The 22,095-nt window shown below is 41.9% G+C and overlaps 1 protein-coding gene across 5 annotated transcripts in view; it reads left to right on the plus strand.

The window, feature by feature from the left end:
* Positions 1–21,922, plus strand: part of CYFIP2 (cytoplasmic FMR1 interacting protein 2) — a 69,411-nt gene extending 47,489 nt beyond the window's left edge. For 3 of the 5 annotated variants that reach the window (XM_033140365.1, XM_033140364.1, XM_033140367.1), the window contains 9 exons: positions 947–1,034; positions 6,783–6,926; positions 7,570–7,660; positions 8,654–8,784; positions 13,369–13,441; positions 13,866–13,960; positions 19,532–19,770; positions 20,193–20,340; positions 21,214–21,381. In XM_033140365.1, coding sequence (XP_032996256.1) covers positions 947–1,034; positions 6,783–6,926; positions 7,570–7,660; positions 8,654–8,784; positions 13,369–13,441; positions 13,866–13,960; positions 19,532–19,770; positions 20,193–20,340; positions 21,214–21,381 — 1,177 coding nt within the window. Of the gene's footprint in view, positions 1–946; positions 1,035–6,782; positions 6,927–7,569; positions 7,661–8,653; positions 8,785–13,368; positions 13,442–13,865; positions 13,961–19,531; positions 19,771–20,192; positions 20,341–21,213 lie in introns of all 5 variants that reach the window. The other 2 variants (XM_033140362.1, XM_033140366.1) reach the window with 2 other exon arrangements.
* Positions 21,923–22,095: the final 173 nt, after the last annotated feature.

Here is a 22,095-nt window from a genome sequence, read left to right on the forward strand (position 1 = left end):
TCTTGACCCAAACCAAGGTGGATTACACATAATGAATTTCATACAATAGAGCAGGGGTGTCCAACTTCCAAGAGACTGTGATCTACTCCCACTAAAAAAACAACTGCAATGATCTACCCATTGTATTGATCAAAGTTGTTGAGCTTTGTTGTTTTCGGCATAGTTAATTTTAGATCAGAAAAATGACGTTTCATTATGCTGTCAGGCTTGGATGGGAGGGGAAGGGTCACATAAAGCTGGTTAATGTGGAAATCTTAGAGGATACTGTAAATATTTGTGTACAAATGTGATGGGGTTGTATCCAAAGTTGTGCAAACAAAAAGTATACAGCTGATCTCTCTTCCCACCCCCCTGCAGCCCCTGCAGGGGTCCTATTGGACAAAATCCTTCCACTTGATATTGGATAATTCATCCCTCATATTGCAGCCCTTTTTCACATTGCCCAAGAGGGTTTTCAGAGGCTGGAGGAGGGAGGAGAGGAAGAGAAAGGTTGGTTGACTGAGCTCTGCCTTCTACACCATTGGATACAGCCCACAGAATTTATAATAGACACAGAGCTCCATTATATTACATTATAATGAGCTTATTGACTAAACGGCGGATAAAAATATGTAGCATTGTTTGATAGAGTTCTTTGAAGAAGCATTTATGATAAAATATATTTTCAATAACACTGAAATTCTAGTGATTATTATTAACAGAAATGTTCATTTCGCAAGGAAAATAAAAGGGTTTTTTTCCACCGTACTTGGTAGGTGAATACAATAAAAATAGGAAAATATTGTTTCAGACTGAAAATATTAGTAAAATTGCCAGTTCATGTAGGAAAATAGTTAGTTAAATTGGTGCATAAAGTAATAATGTAAGGAGGGAATCATAGTGCAATACACATCTACTCCAAAACAAGCTTTGGACATCATTTTCTTCCATTTTTCACAAATACCAGATTTGTACGGACAGCAATTCCATTTACCCAAGAACCCCAGAGAGATAAACCAGCCAACGTCCAACCGTACTATCTTTATGGATCTAAGGTGAGTCAGGAAACATATTTGGTATTCAGAGTCCAGTTTGGAAAGAGTTTCATTTAAATGCATGATTTAATGAAAGATACACCTTAATTCAGTTGATGTCAGAGCATAGCAACTGCATTGCAGTTTTCTGTAACATTAGTGTATCTGAGGGTCAGTGAGACATTTTTCACAAATGATGTCCATTTGGCCAGTTTCCATGCGATTTGTGCCAGGAAATACTGCAGGGAGCTGGTGCAGTCCTCACATCATTGCACAAACTGTCTGCATCAGTGCTCCATTACCGCCTTGCTTAAATGTTAATGTTACTAACCTTCCCATAATGTCCCTTTATCATTGGACAAATAACGCAATATCCATCCCCCTGTTGTCTCAACTTCCTTTTCTCCTTATTATTGGCTTTTCCTTAAGAAAAATAAGCTTTGGAGATGTCTATCCATTACCCCTTTACTATAGACACATGGGCCTGGTTCATGCATAATGATCCCCGTCCAATAAATTATGGCTTCCTTCTCATCACCCATTTCTGCCCTGTTCTCAAGCACCCTGCATTTGTGGGTTTTTAAACCACGGTTTCCCATGACCTCAGACCTGGGAAACTGTTGTTTAAGAATTTCCCTCAAATGACAATCACAACGCAGGATCAGATTCTTGACTCCTGTACTGTACATTTGTCTGTTCCAACCGGAGGTTCGTTTCATGGCTAAAAATGTTCCAATGTACATAGCAAGCAGCGTTGGGCCACATGCAAAGCCTTCCCCCACACTACAGTGAATGAAGAAGTCAGTGCAAATTCTGGAGCTCTTTCTTTAATCAGAGCATCTGTAGAGCTTTGGACTGAGGCGAACATGTAAGCTTGTTTTTCACCAAAATCATTGAGTTAATGGCCATAATCCAAAGGTGTCCACACAGAGAGAAGGGTGTGGGCACAGCAAGAAGTTTGCTCGTTGCTGCTACCATAGCAATTCCAACTGCTGAAGGCAGAAACTTATTTCTAAAGTAGACAGTGCTGATCTGTTTGCAGTGGGAATTGCTACAACAAGGCCCCAAACTGTAGACACGTTCCTCAGGTTCCCCACCCTGGTGTGCTCCGATCACTTCTTTGGATCTTCACAATCTGTATTTTTAGGCTCAGGTTTTTAATCAGCGCCAATGACTATATATATTTGCTTTATAGAAGGTTGAAACATGATTATTTAAAAAAATAAAACACTATGGTACTATCTGTTTGCAGAGACGGCAAAGTCACATTGATAGGAAATGTCATTGTCTGTGTTAGCCAAGATTTAGATCTGATCTACACATTACTCCAGCAACAGGCCAGTTGAAACCATCTGGAAAAAATGACTAATGTGAAATGACACTTTGTTCCTCTGCATCAAATGGAAGGTCTCCATGGTACCGGTACTTCAGTAGTGATCTTCAGGCTATTTCAGCACAAGCATGGATATTCTTCACACAATAAGCTTAAAAAGAGTCTGCTGGGCCATCTGTCCCAGCATTCTGTTCTCACAGTGGCCAACCAGATGCCTGTGGGAAACCTGCAAGCAGGATCTGAGCACAAGAGCACTCTTCGCCTTATGCAGTTTCCAGCAACTGGTATTCAGAATCCTTACTGCCTCTGACCATAAAGTCCTCCATCATAGCTAGTAGCCTTCAACAACCTTATTCAGGAATTCGTATAATCTTCTTTTAAAGCCATCCACATTGGTGGTCATCACTGCTTCCTAATAGCACTTCCTATTATCTTTTAATCTTCACCTTCATTGGATGCCAAGGAGTTCTAGAATTATCCATGCATAATTTCATGCACTTTGATCACGTCACAGAAAGGAGGACTGTCTGGGACTGATGTGGAGGCACCTTCACATATTAAACCTGCAGTATGGAGATGCTACCATCTTGACTGCAATATGCAGCTGCCTCCACATGGGGGCCACAGCAGATAGATTGTTCCTCCACTAAGTTCCCATTCTGTAGAATGAAGAATTTTGTGTAGGTCAAACAGTTTTCCTACTCCACCAGCAACGGAAGCTGATCCATTTTACCTGCTTCATGTACAGATAGCACTTCATTCGCTTGGTATATTTTCATTATTTATTTATTCTAAGCAGCCCTTCATTGTGTAAAACGGGTGGAGAAACCTTTTTTTAACACCAAGGGCCACATTTCCATGGCAGCTCTCCTGGGGTCCACATGCCCAGTGGTGATGGAACACATTTAGGATGGTGGATCTAGGATGCGGTGCTGACTCCAGAGAAGTACAGGTGAAACTCAAAAAATTAGAATATCGTGGAAAAGTCCATTTATGTAAGCAATTATTTTCATTAGCTACTGGAGTTTAATATATGAGATAGACTCATGACTTGCAAAGCGAGATATGTCAAGCCTTTGTTTGTTATAATTGTGATGATTATGGCGTACAGCTGATGAAAACCCCAAAGTTGAAGTTTCACCTGTATATGGCCAGGTTTTCATTAGCTTCGGATCTAGTATATCGAAGAGTAAAATTTACCCACCAAAGCAGATTGATGAGAGGGGCTGTCAAGCACAGCTATTTTCTTGAGATTTAGTTCCTGTTCTTCACCTGTCAGTAGAGAAATGCCTGCATGTCTCTTCCATAAATACACTTGACATTCTGGAGTGATGGACTTACTTGAACGTTACGGACTGCAGTAAAACATAGGTAGCAGCAGCAAATCAACCCACAGCTGTTTAGATGAATTGCAGGTCAATCTCGTTGTTGTTTTGGTCATTTTAAAGTTCAGTGTTTACAGTTGATGAACACTCTTGCCATGTGAAAACCAATACACCAAGAGTAATGTATCCGGTTCTGGGCATTACAATCTAAGAAGGATATTGACAAGCTGGAACATGTGCAGAGCAGGGCAACCAAGATGACCAAGGGTATGGAAACCAAACCTTATGGGAAACAGTTGAAGGAGTTGTGTATGTTTAGCCTGGAAAAGAAGAGTCTGAGAGAAAATACGATAGCCATCTTCAAACATCTAAAGGGCTCTCATATGGAAGATTGAGCCAGCTTGTTTTCTCCTGTGCTAAATTACAAGAAAAGAGATTCTGATTAAACATCAGAAAGAACTTTCTGACAATAAGAGCAGTTCAAGAGTGGAACAGACTCCTTCAGGTTTTTAAGCAAACCATGTATGCCTTGCAGGGGTTGGACTAGATGACCCCTGGGGTCCCAAGTCTACAATTCTATCATTTATATAAGTGGAAAGGAAGAGAGATGACTGGGATCAGGTTCAGAATTGCATGCTGTAGTCTTAGGGACTTCCTAGGTTCAAATGTATCCACAGGAAAATACAAAGAAAACTAGGAAAGCACTAGGTATTTTTCAAGCTAGGTTTTCTGAAGCATTGTTGAGCAAACTGAGCTTTTTTAAAATGAGTCCTTTTTTCTGTGGATTACTATTTGTCACTGTACTTGAAATTAAAATACCATAGTAACATTTGGATGGCTCAGGTTCCTTTTTATTATTTTATAAGCAGGGCAATAGGAAACTGTTAGTCAGAGATGACTGTCAATAGAAAATAGCCACCCACCCACATAAATGCACCTTTATAGCACCTTTTGCAGCAGAACCATTGTAGGTTAAATAAATGGAATGTATTACTTTCCATCGAAACAGGAAATAATATGTACAAATATTGCACATGACTATTGTTTTCATGAGTTTGTTCACCCAAAAGATACTGGTAGCGTAACATTAGTAATTCCGATTTAAGGAGTCTCTCATTACCTAATGCAAGAAGAATGGATGGTATTCTCTGTTGTTTCCTAATTTAAGGACTCTGTCTGCCCTGGCAGCAATACAGGAAATTGCACTCTGCCTTTGCTATAAGGTGTGGGGCTGATGTCAAGTGTCTCCGGTGTGATTGTGAAACAAGAGTAGGGATTCAAATATATATAAGATACTTCTATACAAATGACTCTTCACTTATGCAGGGGTAACATTCTGCCCCCCCCCCCCGTGCACATAAGTGAAATCACGTAAAGTGGGGAGCACTCTTTAAACACTCTCTGTGCCCCTCTCTCTTTAATCCACACCAAAAATACTATATCCAAAAATATCCACAGCTAGAACTGAAGCTCTGTGATCGGCAGTACTTATTTTTTATTAGCCAATCTTACAGTACAATCCTATGCATGTTTACTCAGAAGCAGGTCTCACTGTGTTTAGTGAGCTTGTTATTAGGAATGTGTGCTTAGGATTCCAGCCTCCAAAACAGCGATACATAATGCCTTCCATGTTTTAAACAATTTCTGAAAATTCAGAACTGCAAGCACTTCTGGGTTCCTTTTGTAAAAATGGCATCATATTTATATTCCAGGGATATGAAGTAAGCACAAGTATCCATTAGCAACTGAATTAATTCCTTTCTGTTCCATTGCTTATTGCTACATATGAATTCAGGCAGGGACAAAGAGCTGCCAAAACTCCCACACAGAAGAACATGTTGCTTCACTGCTGCTGCATCCCTTTCTGTTCAGTAGCTGCAGTCTTCCTTTTTCAGTGTGTAAATCCACTTTTGAATATGCATCAGCTGTTTAGCATCCACATGCTGGTTTTTTTGTATTTGTGATAGCTGCAACCGTTATGCTACTTAATACAGGGAGTAACTTAACTACACTTCTTCGGCTCATCTTTGTAATTATTTTTACACATTATTTTTTAAAAATTTACTTACTCGTTTTAACGTCACTGTCCCACATAAAGTGATCCTTATGTGTATTTCTTGAACTATTTTTAAATTTTATAAATATATTGTTTTACCTTCACCTCGTCACTAGAAAGTTGTGCATAGGAGCTCTGATCAACATGTTGAGGCAGAGGGTCAACTCACACAATCCTGCTCCTCACTCACTCTGCATATTGACTGAACTTGTCTGAACAAGGCTATAATGAAAGTCTTGGGAAACAGGACTATAGCAAAGCACTTCTCACTATTGCTTATTCAGATTTCACTTGGACACTCCCATTAACTGGCCTACGCATCTGGCATTCCAATCTTCCATAAATTGCTTAATGAAAATGAAGTAACATACAAAGCAAAGAGTCCTTTGTTTATATGTCATGACGCCATTTACCGTCGCTCGGCACCAGCCAATCATGCTAATTATATGTACTCCAGTATCTACATTAATTGCATTATCTCATTGATATCAAAATATAGTACCTTATTGATGAACAAGCTAAGGATTTATAGGAGGCTGTAACCATGATATTAGAATAATACAAGGAAAGCCAACAGAAGGCCAAATGGTACTTGTTGGACATTTTAAACAGAAGTGAACATCCAAAGTCTCTTATTGTAGTAATGGTGTTGCAATCACAGTTTGTTCATATAACTTTGCTTATAAATGGAGATTGAACAACGCATGTCTTCTCAGAAGTAAGATACATTGAGTTCAGTGGACCTCACTTCTGGGAAAGTGTGTACAGTACAGTAGTGCAGACTAAGAAAAATGTGTCCAGAGTTGGCAAAGATACACAGATAACAACAGGGGAAAGAACACTGCGTGAAAGGCACATTTGCTTTTGGACAGAGATTCCAGAGTTTTGTGCAGAGAATTCAAAATTCTCTGTCAGCCTACCACTACATTCTGTAATATTATTAGCAAAATAGGAAAATGTTTACTTAGTGATCTGCAAACTTCAAACAATTTGTATAGCTGTTCAATATATTTTGAAGATCCAGTAATGGTTTCGGTTTTTGCCCACCCCCACAGCCACTCAACATCGCCTACAGCCACATCTATAGCTCCTACCGGAACTTTGTGGGACCTCCTCATTTCAAGACAATCTGCCGGCTCCTTGGATACCAAGGGATTGCTGTGGTGATGGAAGAATTGCTGAAGATCGTAAAGAGCCTGGTAATGGTGAAGTTGTGGATGAGGTTCAGGCCAGAAAGTCAAAACAACTCTGTATATTGAACAATACATTTTAAAAATAAAATGTATATTATTTTAGAATATAATTTCCATTACATTGAGATGCCTGTTTTGGGTTGGCAGAGTATCTCCACTGAAAATACTCTGTTCTGGACTCTGGTTGCATTGTATTGGAGCAAAGACAATGAGGACAAAATTAAGCACCAAGAACTTGGGAAATGAAAGATGTTCCTGGACCTATCTGCAGTGCACATTTATATCAGTCTCTGATCTCCCCAGACCTCACTTTGCAATTAGAAACATAGGAAGCTGCCTTATACTGAGTCAGACCAATATTCCCTCCAGTTCAATATTGTCTGTGGTGACTGGCAGAAGCTGTCCAGGATTTCAGATAGGGTCCTCTCCCATCCCTAGATGCTGTACCACTGAACTAGATGCTCTACCACAGAGCCATAACCATTCCCCATGGTCCACTGAAGCTTTATTAAGAACCTTTAAAAAAGGACCACCACTGTTGTAAATCATTTTCATAACCGTATCTGTGGCCGCTTTGTAAAACACAATAAGCTTTCAAGTTTATGCTGATCTTCTAGAGCTGACCTTTGTGTTCCTCTGCTTCTGGTAGTTGCAAGGGACCATCCTTCAGTATGTGAAAACCTTGATAGAGGTGATGCCAAAGATCTGCCGCCTGCCAAGGCATGAGTATGGATCTCCAGGTTGGTACTTGGAATGCTTCATGAGATGGCTATAAATTTCAGTTCTTCCCTATGTGCATCTTTCTTTATTTGAAATTTGTATTCATGCACTTTCACCATTCTGCTCAGGATGGCTTATGTGTGGTTATCCCGCTCTAAAATAAGTTATGCCAAGAGATAGTCACTTGCCTAAGGCCACCTTCATAACAATAGAGGTTTGAACCTAGGTGTCCTTGGCTTAGGTCCAGTGTTCAGTCCATTACACTGCACTGCCTTTTCCTGTGGTTTCAGTTTGTTGGTGTCAATGTGTGGAGAAGTCTCCTGAAAGACTAAAGATTATGGAGAGTCCATGCTGACATCCCACCAGGAGAAATAGCCCGGTTACCATTCAAGAAAGCTGTTCTGTCCACCTACCCCAAGAGGTTTCAGGTGGGGATGGAGTTGTGTTTGGCCTGGATGGTGGTGGAACACCAGCATCAGCATGTTAACACATACTATGCCAATGTTGACCTAGTCTGAATTGATGGGGCTATATAAGTTTGCTCCACCCCTGCCATGATTGCTATTCTCAGCTCCTGCCAGCTTGCCCTTGGGCCACAATATAGGACTAGAAGGTCACTAAATTCCAAATAGGAATCCTCTAGTTTGCAGTGGTTTGTTGTTGTTGTTTTGCCTACACTGTACAGGGCCTTAGAGAAGTAATATTTTCTAACACCTTGAGCTCACAAGAAACGTAGGCACCTGGAGTATCTTTCTCTTTCCCCTAATTTTTCCTGGGTATGATTGGCTGTCAGTAGCATCCTTCCATAACATTGCTCTTCAGGTGTGGAGCAGCCCGAGCCATAGACTTCTGAGAAGGTTGAAATGAAAGGAGAGTGTACAGTATGATGCAGGCGCTCAGGACCACAGCTACTTCCAAAGGCAACACCAACTTGCTCTTCGCAGTTGATACCCTTCTTTCGTATCATATCAATCCCTAGTTAATTTCTTCCTTTGTCTTTTGCTTCTTACTAGGAATCCTGGAGTTTTTCCATCACCAGCTGAAGGACATAATTGAGTATGCAGAGCTCAAGACTGATGTGTTCCAGAGTCTGAGAGAAGTGGGTAATGCCATTCTTTTCTGCCTTCTCATAGAGCAGGCCTTGGTGAGTTAAAATGAATTCTTTCAGAAATTGGCAGGGTTTTAAATAGATAAATCAACCAGATGAGCTCACTCAGTTCAGTTAATAAGTTGATGCAGCTGTGATTTAATTAATGAGGGTGGCACCATTTAAGAGAGAGAGAGAGAGTATGTGTATGTGTGTTTAAAGGGTTTGGCCGAAGTTGTAAAGCCATTTAATGAGAAAAGCCACTTTGAGAACATAGCCGGTGGAAATCAGAATGTACAAACCGTGGCATGTGGGAATTAAATTAATATGAAAGTGTTGTGGATTGTGGGTTGGTTTCAGAAACAGAAACTGATTTGGAAGAACAGATCATCATGAAGCTTTGTTGTGGATTAGTGTGTTACATACACATAGCATGGAGCTATAGGGATGAATGGAGGTTTGGGGACTCTCATTTGCATGGCATTTTTATGTGGTATGGGTATTACCCTGCTCTGAGTTAATCCAAACAGTCTATGTATCCCCTCGACTTCGTCCTTTGCCAGTCCCTTGCCTGTTCTTATAGACCCCACTTCAGGATTGGTAGTAATAGTGATATCTGTACAGGTTGCATACTTTGCATGACATTGCTGTTTGAATTTGCAAACACAGTGCCTGAATTCTCAAAGTACCTCCACTGTACTGCTTCCCGCACATCTGGTTTAGCACCAGCACCAAACCACGAGTGTGGATAGTTGCTTTCTGGATATCCCTTAGTGCCCAGCCTAATCCTTCTGGTGCATCCCATCTTCTGTTAAGAGGAAGAATGTGTCTTCTTAGGATGCTTGACTATATCATAGCTCTCTTGAACAGCATTTTCTCCCATTGTGGCTATGTTGGTCCTTCCGATCTGCATAATGTTAACATGTGTGCTTGAATGTGCACACCAGCCTCCCCCCCCTTACTGGATACTTATTCACTGAGTTGCTTCTCATAGTAGAAACACATCATTAGTATATTAGGGAGCCAATACTATTTTGACATTGGAGCAAAATGTCAATGGCAGCATGGAGGTAAGCGCATCGGGGTCATAGTCCAAGGACAGGTATTCTGGGAAAGAACGATCAGCAGAAATTATATGTGTTGTATGTGAATAAACCTATCCAGTCTTTCTCTCAGTTCTAAGTTCATCAGTGAAGATTTGGATTAAATAATGTAAAATGAATCATTCCATTGTATTTTCTGATGGCCATAAAGGCACACAGAACTCAATCCAATACAAATTTGGTTGCTGTGTTTGGTATAAGACTGATTTATTAATTTTTACTCTACGAGTCTCTATATATCTCCTGCTTGTGACTGAAGAGAGAACACTTCAACACAAGCTTAGTTTTCTTAATTTCACTGTTTTTGTTGTTGTTATTGTTATTATTATTATTATGGATCAAAGTTCCAGAGTACTAGTGGTTTTGCCAACCATAGAGTGGTCTTTTGACAAAGACCTTCTGAATTCATGATTTCCTGAACATCATAATGCCACTTAATTTCTTGTATGATTAATAAAAGAAAGAAAGAAACCCATTTCCTTTTCCAAGGACAAACTAATCTATCGATTTACTAATCTATTAACTTGTGCTTGGGATGTGCAACAGCACAGATAGCTGTTCTCTAAATCACCCTGTGATAAACATAAGAGATGTGGGCAGAAGGACGCCTTCTTCGTTGCCCCCCATGGAAGGAGAATTCCTTCTGCCATAGTCAGCAATGAAGGCCTCCCCTCTGTTTTCGAGATGGGATTGGACATTTAGCATGGGGTTTCTTGCAAAGTAGGAAGCAGTCACATACCATTAGACAGTTAACTATTTATTAAATATTGCAATGGAAGTTGAAACCCATCTTCTAGGATGTTCCTCGTGCTATTTTTGGTAAGCAGCCAAGGCTTAGATGAGGGAACTGTGCACGTTTTTTTGACACTACAAGGCATGGCTGGTGATTGGAGAATTGATCACAGCATTCTGAATGTGTCCTCGCACAGAGATATATTGACAGCTCCCCCTTTTGCAGCGTCTTGCCTCTTTGCATGCAGCCTGCAGCCATCATGGTTTACTTTGTTGCTGTGCCGCCCTGTAGAGTCATGCAGAATTTGCTGCCAACCATTACTCAAGTCTCCTCCAGCATTATTGCTTCCCAGGTCTTGCCTCTTTGTATGTCTGCACTTTGGATTACCTTTGAATATCTGTATGTGTTTTCAAGTTGCTTCTCATTCTTCTGTGGTTCCCCCTCGGCCTCTTCCAACCAAGTCCAAAAGCATGGCTACTTGGAAGTAAGTCCCTCTTAAGGTCTCTTGGGTCTTACTACCAAAAGAGCGTGCTGAGGATTGAAATTTTGATACTATTTATTTCTCTCTCCTCATTAACATTTGTAGGTCTTAACTATCTGCTTGCATCAACAGTAAATGCCTTATATAGAGCATCATAAAACCAAGCATACATATGACATTATGTAAGGTTTCTCATTCATCAACATGGGCCTTACAGCCACAGAGCTACAGAGTCCCTCCCAAGAGATAGTGTTTTCTAAACCTAGAGACGGTTGCAGTGATTAATTGCAGTGATATATTTTTTGCAGTCTCCAATTTACAAGCACTACACTGGCTTCTAAGTGTGTTTATAAATGTGGTACCAAACAGACACTTGCATTCCCTTTGTTGCACATGTTCCTTGGAATGAACCACCAGACAGTCTTTTTTGTGTGTGTGTAAGTCTTAGAGCAGTTTTTCCAAACTGCTTTCAGTGGCAAGGTATTGGATGTGTCTGCAGTGGCTGCCCTCACCCAAAGGCCCCAGAACACACCAGGGGAAGCTGTTGCGCTTTTCATACCAGGTAGCATCCCTGTCTAGGATTCCTCCTCTGGGCTTTGTACTGGGAAAGTCTGTACCTCATTAAAATTCTCTGCAATGCTGGGTCCGGATACATGAGGGACATTGACTGTGTTTAAGCTTGCCATTTTAAGCCCCAAGCTGAGGTGTTAGCTGGAGTCACACAGTAACAGGTAACAGGTCCAGAATGCCAATCCCAACTAACAAAAGCAGGGTCAGCCTCAGGGCAAACTAGACTTGAAGATCTATGAACAGGATGTTCTGCTTTTTTTTTTTTTAATTAAAAGCCAACTTGAGAGGTGTGTGTAATTTGGATTAGCTCAATGCGTAACCTGGTAGTTATATATTTTCCTCTAGGCGGTAAATAGCAGAGGGGGGTTGGAGGGGGAGGGAATTTTAATCAGGAAAACAGTGTGGTGGAAGAGTTAATATCATTTGCACAGTGCCACAAGCACCATCCAAATAGCACTACCATCACTACCTCCACCCCTCTGGTGGCTTTTATGTGTTGAAAACTGGGATATCTGTGATATTTTCCAGTGCCGTTTCTAGTTTAACCCTGAGGTTTTGAGGACCTAGGCTAATTCCCAGTAGGAGTTACTAAGGACAGCAGGTGTAAATGCAATAGAGCTTAATATTGCCATGATGTCTACTAGTAGGGCCTGGGTTTGTTTATCCTGAGTTTCATAAAATGTAAAGGGTTATTTTACTGTAGTGCCGTATGGAGATGTCCATAGATTATGCCTTCTCTTTCTTCATTGGCAAGCTGATGGAAGAGAGAACTGCTCTGAGTGTGAGGTGGCTCAATTTATACACTGCAAGGTCTGAGCCGTCCTTCTGAAGTTCTGCAATTGCGAAGTCGTCATCCTTTTCAGAGAGGTCTTTGGAGGACCAGGCAGAGGGCCTTCTCAGTGGTGGCACCCACCCTGTGGAATGCCCTCCCATCAGATGTCAAGGAAATAAACAACTATCTGACTTTTAGAAGACATCTGAAGGCAGTCATGTTTAGGGAAGTGTTTAATGTCTAGTGTTTTACATTTTTTTATGGGTTTTAAGCTGCCCAGGGTGGCTGGGGAAACCCAGCCAGATGGGCAGGGTATAAATAATAATTAAAAAAAATATTATTATTATTATTCCACATTAGACCTCTTAGATACATGGTACATGAGAATTCCTGGACAGAAGGATCTGGCTAGGAGGCATTAATAGAAGGAATAGGAGTTGAGTTACAATACCGGCTTTGCATAGGTTTTTATTATTATTATTATTGCTGCTTATATACTGCTTTTGCCACAAGTTACTTCTAAGTGGTTTAGGTTTACAAGTGGAGACCATGTGTAAATGTTTGTAACCACACAAGGTATACCTTGGTGCAGACAGGACAGTCACACAAAGTAGAATAAGGTTGAGCAGCACTTATCTGGAATCCTGGCAGAGTGCCGCACTGTTCCGCCACAGGGTTTGGACCGTTATCCATCCTTGCCTTAGATGCTATTACTAGATGAGTTAAAGAACCACAGCAAAGCTCCAGATTTTACCATACTTTTTAAAACAAAAATAAAAATATTGTATTGGTTTGCATAAACTTAATATGGATTCAAAAGGCATTCTCTTCCAGTTCTGTCACCCATGAGATTGGGCTATATTTGAATAAGCCCTCTTGAGGCACATAGATCAGTATGCCCACCCCAAGTCTTTCAGACAGCTGAACAACTAGTCCCACGGGGAATTTTTAACACCTTTTATCTTTCTTCCTCCTGCCTCAGTCCCAGGAAGAAGTGTGTGATTTGCTGCATGCTGCTCCCTTCCAAAATATTTTGCCCAGGGTCTACATCAAAGGTAAGGAGTGGAGAGGTGGTCAGATGTCAGTCATTATTCCCATAGATGTGTTAAACCTATAGAGCTGCAGAGACATAGATGGCAATCGATAAGTTTCAACGAAACTTGCTTAGGCCCTTAGCACTAGTCAGCCATTCATTGAACTGAATTTACTAGTCGCCCTGCTGAGCAGTCTTCGTGAAAGGTAACTTTTCGCAACCCTTATCGGCAAAAGCAAGATGTTTGCTTTCAAAACGAGATCGTTTTACAGGTGTGCTGGTGTTGCGGCTTTAATCACAGAGTCCCTTCTTCACGATGCGCTACCCTGCTTTTGTTCCGTCACACTGGTCCCAGAATTGGATAATGGTTGGGAGGTGACTCTGAAATGCTGGAATTTTTTTCCCGTTTTGCTTTCTCATTTCACTGTTTGCTGCTCGCTTAACAGAAGGAGAACGCTTGGAGGTACGCATGAAGCGTCTCGAAGCCAAATATGCCCCACTTCACCTGGTTCCCTTAATAGAGAGGCTGGGAACACCGCAGGTAAGGATGACATTGAAACCCACATGGGGTGACTCAAAATTTCACATACCCCCCCTCCCCACAACTCCCAGATTGTCTCTGAGCTACAGGAAGTCTTTCTTGATACTGACTTGGTTTCAGTTCTACACGGTATAGTTTGTCCATAGATATTTCACTGTTACCAAGCAAAATCAAATTATCTTTAGTGAGGATCAGTGCACTGTGTGTGTTTCATGATATCACTCAGAAGCTAACTGAAGCAAAGATGAAAAAGAATCAGTTTGTTCCTGATTGCCACGATTCTGTTATTCGGCTATTCCAAATGGATTTTGAGTCAAAATGTAGGTTTACATGAACAACCGCTCCTGTTTCAAATCTGCTGCCACATGATCACAAATATGACAACCACAATTAAAACCCACTGTCTTATTCTTATAAAACCCTGGGCTGTGGCATTGCAGTGGCAAATCTTCTATGCCCTGACGCCTGGCATATAGCATATTACAGCACTTCCCACATGAATTGTGATCAACTTGCCAGCTTCTCTACCTCCAACATAAGAGTGTGTACTCCTCTTCGTTGGCCATTTGGGGTAGTATCCAGCTAACTTGTTCCATCAGTGCAAGGTTTTCCATTTGCACAACAGATCTTCTCCTCCCCCTGTGAACCCCCAACTGTTCTGGGGTTTTCTCCAACTCTCTGAAGGAGCTTTGAGGAGAGCACAGGGAAATGAGGGGAGAGTTTTGTTGAACAAGTGGAAATCCTTGCATTGGCAGAACAAGTTAGTCAGATACCACCCATGGTCTGAAAGTCACTCTGCACATTATGTGGCAGGAAAACTTACATTTACCATCTAGAGTACTCTCAACAGAAAGTCCTGGATCTCTGAAGAGAGTACATCTGTCATGCATGTTTCCACATACAGTTAATTTTATGAGATGTATACCTAAAAATGATAGTTGTGTACTTTAAAAAGAACACAGGAAGTAGCTCTGAATGATTATCAGATCTGGAGGCAATAAGGAATTACTTCCAAGCAGATTGGCCTGGGAGATTTTCTTTCTTCTACAACAGGTGTTGTGTACCTTTGGCCCTTCAGAGGTTGTTGAATGGTTGTCTTTCCCCAACCATTGGCCATATTGGCTGAGGCTGAAGGGAAGTAACCTCTGGAAGGCCACAGATTTCTTATCCCTTCTCTGCAGCCTGTGGCTTGGCTCACTTGCATGAGTCATCTGAAGCTATTTGCTCAACAGCGCACCTGCTCTCTGCTTGTGGTCTGGATTTTGAATGGGTGGTTTGGCTCGCAGCAGGTGACTGAACTAGGTGGAGCTTTCTTGCTTTTACAACCAGCAGAATGGGGGCATTTCATTAAAAAAAAATCCCAAGGATGGTTATGTGTCTGCAATTGTGTGCCTTTGTGTATGTAATGCTTAGTTAACTGTCTGTATAACTTTCCACTCAAATTTCCGAGTCTGTTAGCTCCTCCTATTATTTTCTACATCAATTTTCTTCGTAGGGGAGATAAAACAGTAGAGTAACAAGCCAAAAAAAATTGAGCACTCTCAGTGATCCCATTGATTCGGTAAAAGGAATTTAAAGCGTACTCCTATGCAATCAGTCCCACTGAGTTGAGTAGGACTTACTCTCAGGTATTCAGTACAGGATTGCAGCCTAAAGCATATGTACGACTGTGATCAGTGACAGGCAAGAGTGCTTAACTTATGGTCAAATTGAATGTGATGTAAGTGAGATGTGATCAGGATCTTCCTGGGGAACCCTTTTTCCAGTACCAGAAGCAGCTTGCCAGGCTGGGCAAAGCCACTATGCTAACTTCCTAGCATGTGAGTCACTGGTGCTTTCCAGCAGGGAGAGGTGGCAAAAGGCTAACATTAACAACCTCCTCGCCGCACCATCCCTCTCCCTCCTGGCAGCTGCGAGTTCCTTGCCAGGAGGCCAGTACTGAATGGGTTTCCATGGCCTTCCACCCAGGCACTTCTCCACATCCTCAGACCATTTAACTGGGAATCCCTATAAGAATTTTTCTGGTCCTAATGCACACAAATGTCTTTCTGAATACTGCCGCCAAGAATTATTTAATTGAGGACAAGGCTATCAATATTAATGGCTAATACTTGTGATGGCTGTATGTAGTCACTGGGGAACAACAGCACGATGGGGCTCTTGGCCTTGTGTCCTGCTTGGAGACTTTCCTGAAACATCTGGTTGGTCACTGTGGGAAACGGGATGCTGAACTAGATAGGCCCCTGCTTGGATCCAGCAGTGTTCATCTTACATCATCCAAAGTCCCATCTTCTTAATCAAAGGAATTAGGCTGACAACCAAGGCAGTAGATTCAGAAACATGTATAGGCAGAGAGTTTTGGATGGACAGTCAACCATCCATTACGTACATAAAATACTGGATAGCAGGACATACGAATTCAACATTACAGTCTTCCAACCGCCCCATCAGCGCAAGTGTTTCAGCTTGCCCAGCAGAACAATCTCCCCTCTCTTCCCTGCACTTGCTGTTCTGGGGGTTCTCCAGTCCTCCCAGAGCCAGTTTAGGAGGACATGGGGGAGGAGAGGGGTTAAAGTCCCATTGCGCCAGCAGGACTCATCACACCAGCTCCTGTGAGTGCAGCTATTTTGTTGAATGCGGCTGTCTTTGTTGAACGTGTCCTCTTACTTATTTACTTCTTACTAGATTTATTTGAGACTTTTGAACACCTAAACACATAGCATTTCTTCAAACCCTGATTGCAGGAGGGCTGTAAATATTCCCTGTGCCCATGTAGAAAGAACAAGAAAAAGGGAAGCTATATTTTGCAAGTCTTCTTTCAATTTACATTGCCCCAGCAATCCTCATTCTGTTTTGAAGAAGTGCATTCCGCAACCCCCAACACACATTTAATGTAATGTTGGATGCAGGCAGATCACTCTTGTGTAATTCATGCTCACTCTGTCTTTCTCCAAAGAGAGCATGGGTTGGAAGATTGTGCAGATTGGACTTCCACATGGAGCACTTGCCTCAGAAGTTATGTGCATTCGCAGCTCCTACTCCTTTGTCATGGGGGGTATTGTTGGGCTGGATGTGCACATATAACAACCCAGGGCAAGAGGCACACGACTCCCGTCAACTTCTTCATAGGCACAGGAGCCACAGACCTGCTTCCTTTATATCCATTTACACCTGATTAATAGGAGGAGTTAGTTGCTGTGAGACAACTGTCCAAACCTGGGATGGGCGAACATCCCATTCAGTTGACGAAAGTAGGTTAGTTGGCCTGTTTAAGAGCTGCATTCCACCAGTGCTTCCCATGATAGGGCAGAAGTTAGTATGAAAGGCAGAAATAGATCTCTCAACATTCAGGCATGTACGCAATGGGGAGCCGCATGCATCTTTGTGTTTTATTGTGGGAAATGCCAGAAAAACGTCAACAGCACATAGCTCCAACATACATTGAGCAGGGGTGTGATGGTAACAGAGCTTGGCCCACGGAAGGTGCCTCCACCCAATTTTTTTTGCCCTCTCCCCTTCATCTTCCCATGCCAGAACCCCTGACCTTTAAGTAAGGCTTTCTGGGGGAAGGAGCGGGTAAGAAAGTCACATTCCACCAACTTCCTTCCACTGGTGCTTCTTCGGATCCAAGCCTCTATCTGAAAAGGTTCTGTACAGTAATTTGTCTTTCCTCTCTTCACACTTGCTTTCTGTTGAGTATTAATTCCTTCTCTAACAGAATGTCCTTGTAACTATGCCTTAGATAACACTGGTAGAACTCCTAATCTCAATATTTACCAACTGAAAAATAGATGGTGAGTTGAGATAGTATCAGGTCTGGGAACCTTTCTGGGAACGTTGGGAGTGTTGATACCTTGCAGCCAGGAAGGAGAGCCTGTGACCCTCCTGTTGGTGTATTTTGACTTTAATGAAGAATTCTAGCTGCATCTGTTCACCACTGTTACAAACAACAGCTGCTCAACCATATGCATTCAGCAGCAATGAGATTTACCCTTGGGGTTTTTTTATGTATGATTCCCACTTAAGAATCCTTGATATGCAAGAACTAAGAAACGTATGGAGTTGACATTTCCAGGCCTATAAATGCCTTACTGTATGTCACTTGTCTTACTCCTGGATGGGAAAGTCTAGTCATAATTTTCTCTGTCTTCCAGTTTTAGTAGGTGAAGATACCAAAAAAAGGTGAATGTGTTTTTAAAAATGGACCAGTTTACTTAAAGTCAGCCATACCAAGAATCCAGAATCGAAACAATTCCATGTTACATACCAAAAATTCAAATATAGCTCACCACCACTAGGGAATGATGGATGGGTCTTTAATGGGATCGTTGACATTCTAGTTGTGTGAAGCTGGAGCAACATGACGAATGGCTTGTGCCAAAATGGTGCTGCAACATCCCCTTCAAAGCAAATAGCTCAAATCCACCTTGCTGTGTTTTTGGTTGGTTGCAACTACATTATCAGCAGTTACTGCTATATACCACCTACATAGGGTTGAGATGACATAGCTGTATGATGGCTGAAGTGCCTTCAGTTGTTCCCCGTGCTGCCACATCTCATCCTGCCATCCTGCCTCCCATTTCTGTGCTGCGTATTTGTATTCTACTCATCTTACTGTTCTACATCAAGCAAAAGCTTACAACTTAGGAGTGCATTTCTCCAGGCACTGGTCCTGTGTGACCCTCCTTCATTTCAGTGTTGCAAATACACTGCCCTATTTCTATTGTAAAATGGGGGAGGGCGGTCCCCTTTAGCAGCGAGTGTTAGAAAACTGGGTGGGTGGAGGAATCTTGTCGGTGCTTTTTAAATTCATCTTTTGAGATTATTAACAAATGGAAGAAAACCTATTTACCCATTTATTTTATTTTTAACCAGCTGTCAATTTCCAGTCAATATAACTAAAATACATACCAAGAAATGACTGCAAACCTTGGTTCCCCTTTAGTATCTGTCTGAATTTAAAATATTCATAGAGGTTGGCATCCCTGATTATCAAAGCTAAACTTGCACATTCAGTTGTATATTTTAAGACATCCTAAAGAGCATGTATCAAATAACTAGTGTGGATGTGCAGATTTTGATTAATATTTCACAATAACCTGCTGTTATTAACAACAGTCTAACGAATAGGCATGTAAAAGACACGATCATAACATAACGTACACTACAAACTCTGCAGTAACAAAGCGCCCTTGCATAGCAGTACTTTGCTGCCAGGCATTAAGTATGCATTGCAGAAACAATAAAATGTGCAGGAAATCTTGAAGATAATAATAATAAAAAAGAAACACCTGTTAGAGAAGCAAATTTCAGCTTCTCTCTTCCACCACACTCTTGGTTATCCTTAAAGTAATGAATATTTGGATAAAGGAAGGATACTTTTGACAACTCCTAATCTAAGCAACAAAAGTACCTCAATGTTCTTAAGCACAAATTAAGGGCAAAGCAAACTCCTACAAGAAATATTATTTCCAAGTGCAAAACTCAGGAAGGAAAAGGTCGACGTGAACATTCGAGTGGAAAGTGACGTTTTACACCTTCTTTTATTCTTGGGCTTCTCTTCCTCCTCAGCAAATAGCCATAGCCCGTGAAGGAGACTTGCTGACCAAAGAGAGGTTGTGCTGCGGCCTGTCCATGTTTGAGGTTATCCTGACTCGCATTCGGAGCTACCTCCAGGACCCCATCTGGCGCGGGCCTCCCCCTACCAATGGCGTCATGCATGTTGACGAGTGCGTTGAGTTCCACCGGCTCTGGAGTGCCATGCAGTTTGTGTACTGCATTCCTGTGGGGACAAATGAATTCACTGCTGAGTGAGTAGGCCTGCACTGGATTGCACTGAGTTCTAATGATCATGTATTAAGAGGATCTTTCACCACAGTCAGGAAAGTTATATCAAATCTGCAAATACCTCCTTACTTGAGGTTTGCTTCTACATGCAGGAATGTGGGCTGCTTTACTAATGACTGGACACTGTATCTCTGATGCCAGGTGCAGGTTCTCTAGTGGTAATCAAGTGAGTTATCTTTTGAATGACTCTGACCTGTTTGGCCTAAGACAAAGCACTGGCTTTCGTTATACTGACTTCTGAGTTGATTTGCTCATGGACTGATGTTTGCTGTTCTCTTAACATACAGTCAAGCAACCAGGAACTCTCAGGAAAAACAACTCAATAACATCATGCCAGCCAGTAATTCTCGATAAATAATTTCTTCTATTTCCCATTTCCTTCCAGGCAATGTTTTGGAGATGGGCTGAACTGGGCTGGCTGCTCAGTCATAGTCCTCCTGGGACAGCAGCGTCGCTTTGATCTCTTTGACTTCTGTTACCACCTGTTAAAGGTGCAGAGGCAGGATGGGAAAGACGAAATCATAAAGAATGTGGTAAGTCTGGGGGTGAACACTGAGCTGAACGTCAGGTTGCTTGACTATTTAGCTCAATATTGTCTACTCCAGTGGTTCCCAATTAGGGGTCCAGGGACCCCTGGGGGTCTGTGGATGAACCCAGGGGGTCCACGGCCCTTATCCTTGCCTCCCCAACTAATTTTTGTCGTTTTTGCATGGAAATATCACCAATTTTATGGTCTGGCTTTTTTTAGTATATCTAAAATCATTTGCTTATTAGGGACTACCCCACATTTTGTTCAAAAAAAATCTGCTTTGCAGAAGTAACTACAATAGAGTTATCAAAATTTTCAAAAGGGGGGCGGGGTCCGTGGCTTGGCTTTTGAAAAATAGGAGGTCCTCAGTAATTAGCTAATTGGGAACCACTGGTGTACTCCAACTGGCATTGGCTGGCTGTGGTCTGAGACAGAGATATTTCACATCACATCACCTGCTACCTGGAGTGGAACACCAGAAGCTGCCCTGAGACCCCCCGGGTTTAGGGTGATACATAAATTCATTTAATGATGATGATGATGATAATTGATGATGATAAGCACCTCTGGGCTGGGGAACCTTTTTTGCTTCGTGGACCAGATCTTTATCTGGATCTGCCTCATGTCCCAAATTTGACAGGCAGGCAGGGCCACCCACCTGTCGGTGAAGTGATGTGATTATGTTGCTAATAGATATGTAGGGAATAAGAGGTGTTATCAGCATTTCTCTCTGTAAAAAGCTAGGAGGGAACTGTGTCAGGTATTAGTTTCTCTAGCTGTCTTTGCACCAGTCTCTCAGCATCAGGCTAGCTGTAGAAGCAGAGGTCTGAAAGCTTCATTGCTCTTGGCTTTGCCTGTCTTTTCATTTCTTCTCTAGCCTCTTAAAAAGATGGCTGACCGGATCAGGAAGTATCAGATTCTGAACAATGAGATTTTTGCCATCCTGAACAAGTACATGAAGTCAGTGGAAACAGACAGTTCTACAGTCGAGCATGTGCGCTGCTTCCAGCCCCCCATCCACCAGTCCTTGGCCACCACCTGTTAAATAGTCCATGCTGGAAATGAAATGTGAGCATTCGTGTCTCTACATCTGAAGTCAGTGAGGAAGGAGCAACTGGATCTCAGAGGCCTGGAAGGGAAAACCCTGAGAAAACAGATCTGTCAACAGTGCAGACTTGGATGGACCCAGTATACAAAGAAGCATTTTCCTAGAAGGCCTGTTTTGAATGCATGTTCTTCTATAGTATCTTTCTGGTTGGTTTTACCCATAGCTTTGAAATGTGGTGAGATGGAGCAAAATGTGGTTTTTTTCTCCTGTGGTATCGTCCGCTTTTGTGATGACCAAGAACAACCCAATCAAGCACAAAACTTTATGGCCCTTAAAAGAGTTGTTGTTGTTTCGGGGGGGTACAGTTGAAACAGTCATCGCTTCAGTGTGTTGCAAGTCTTCCACTGGATGCACCATGAGACTGAAAAGCCTTCCTGCTTGATGGGAAACAATGGCTTAAATGTTTAAAACATTCAGAAATGCTAAGTTGCTCCTGCAATAGATGATAAAGAGCTGTGCGATTTACGCAAGCAAAAAATGAAACAAAAACCAGGTTCTTTTAGAGATGGAATATTGACTATCATTTTCCACCTAGAATTAGAGGATTTTTTGTCATTGCCTTGTTGTCCTCTGCCCTTCTAGAATTGTTTCGGGTTCAATCTTCTGCACAATTAGCTGGAAACAAGCCACATGTATAGGACAGTGCTATTA

Source organism: Lacerta agilis, chromosome 2, assembly GCF_009819535.1.
Source record: "Lacerta agilis isolate rLacAgi1 chromosome 2, rLacAgi1.pri, whole genome shotgun sequence".
Lineage (NCBI taxonomy): Eukaryota > Metazoa > Chordata > Lepidosauria > Squamata > Lacertidae > Lacerta > Lacerta agilis.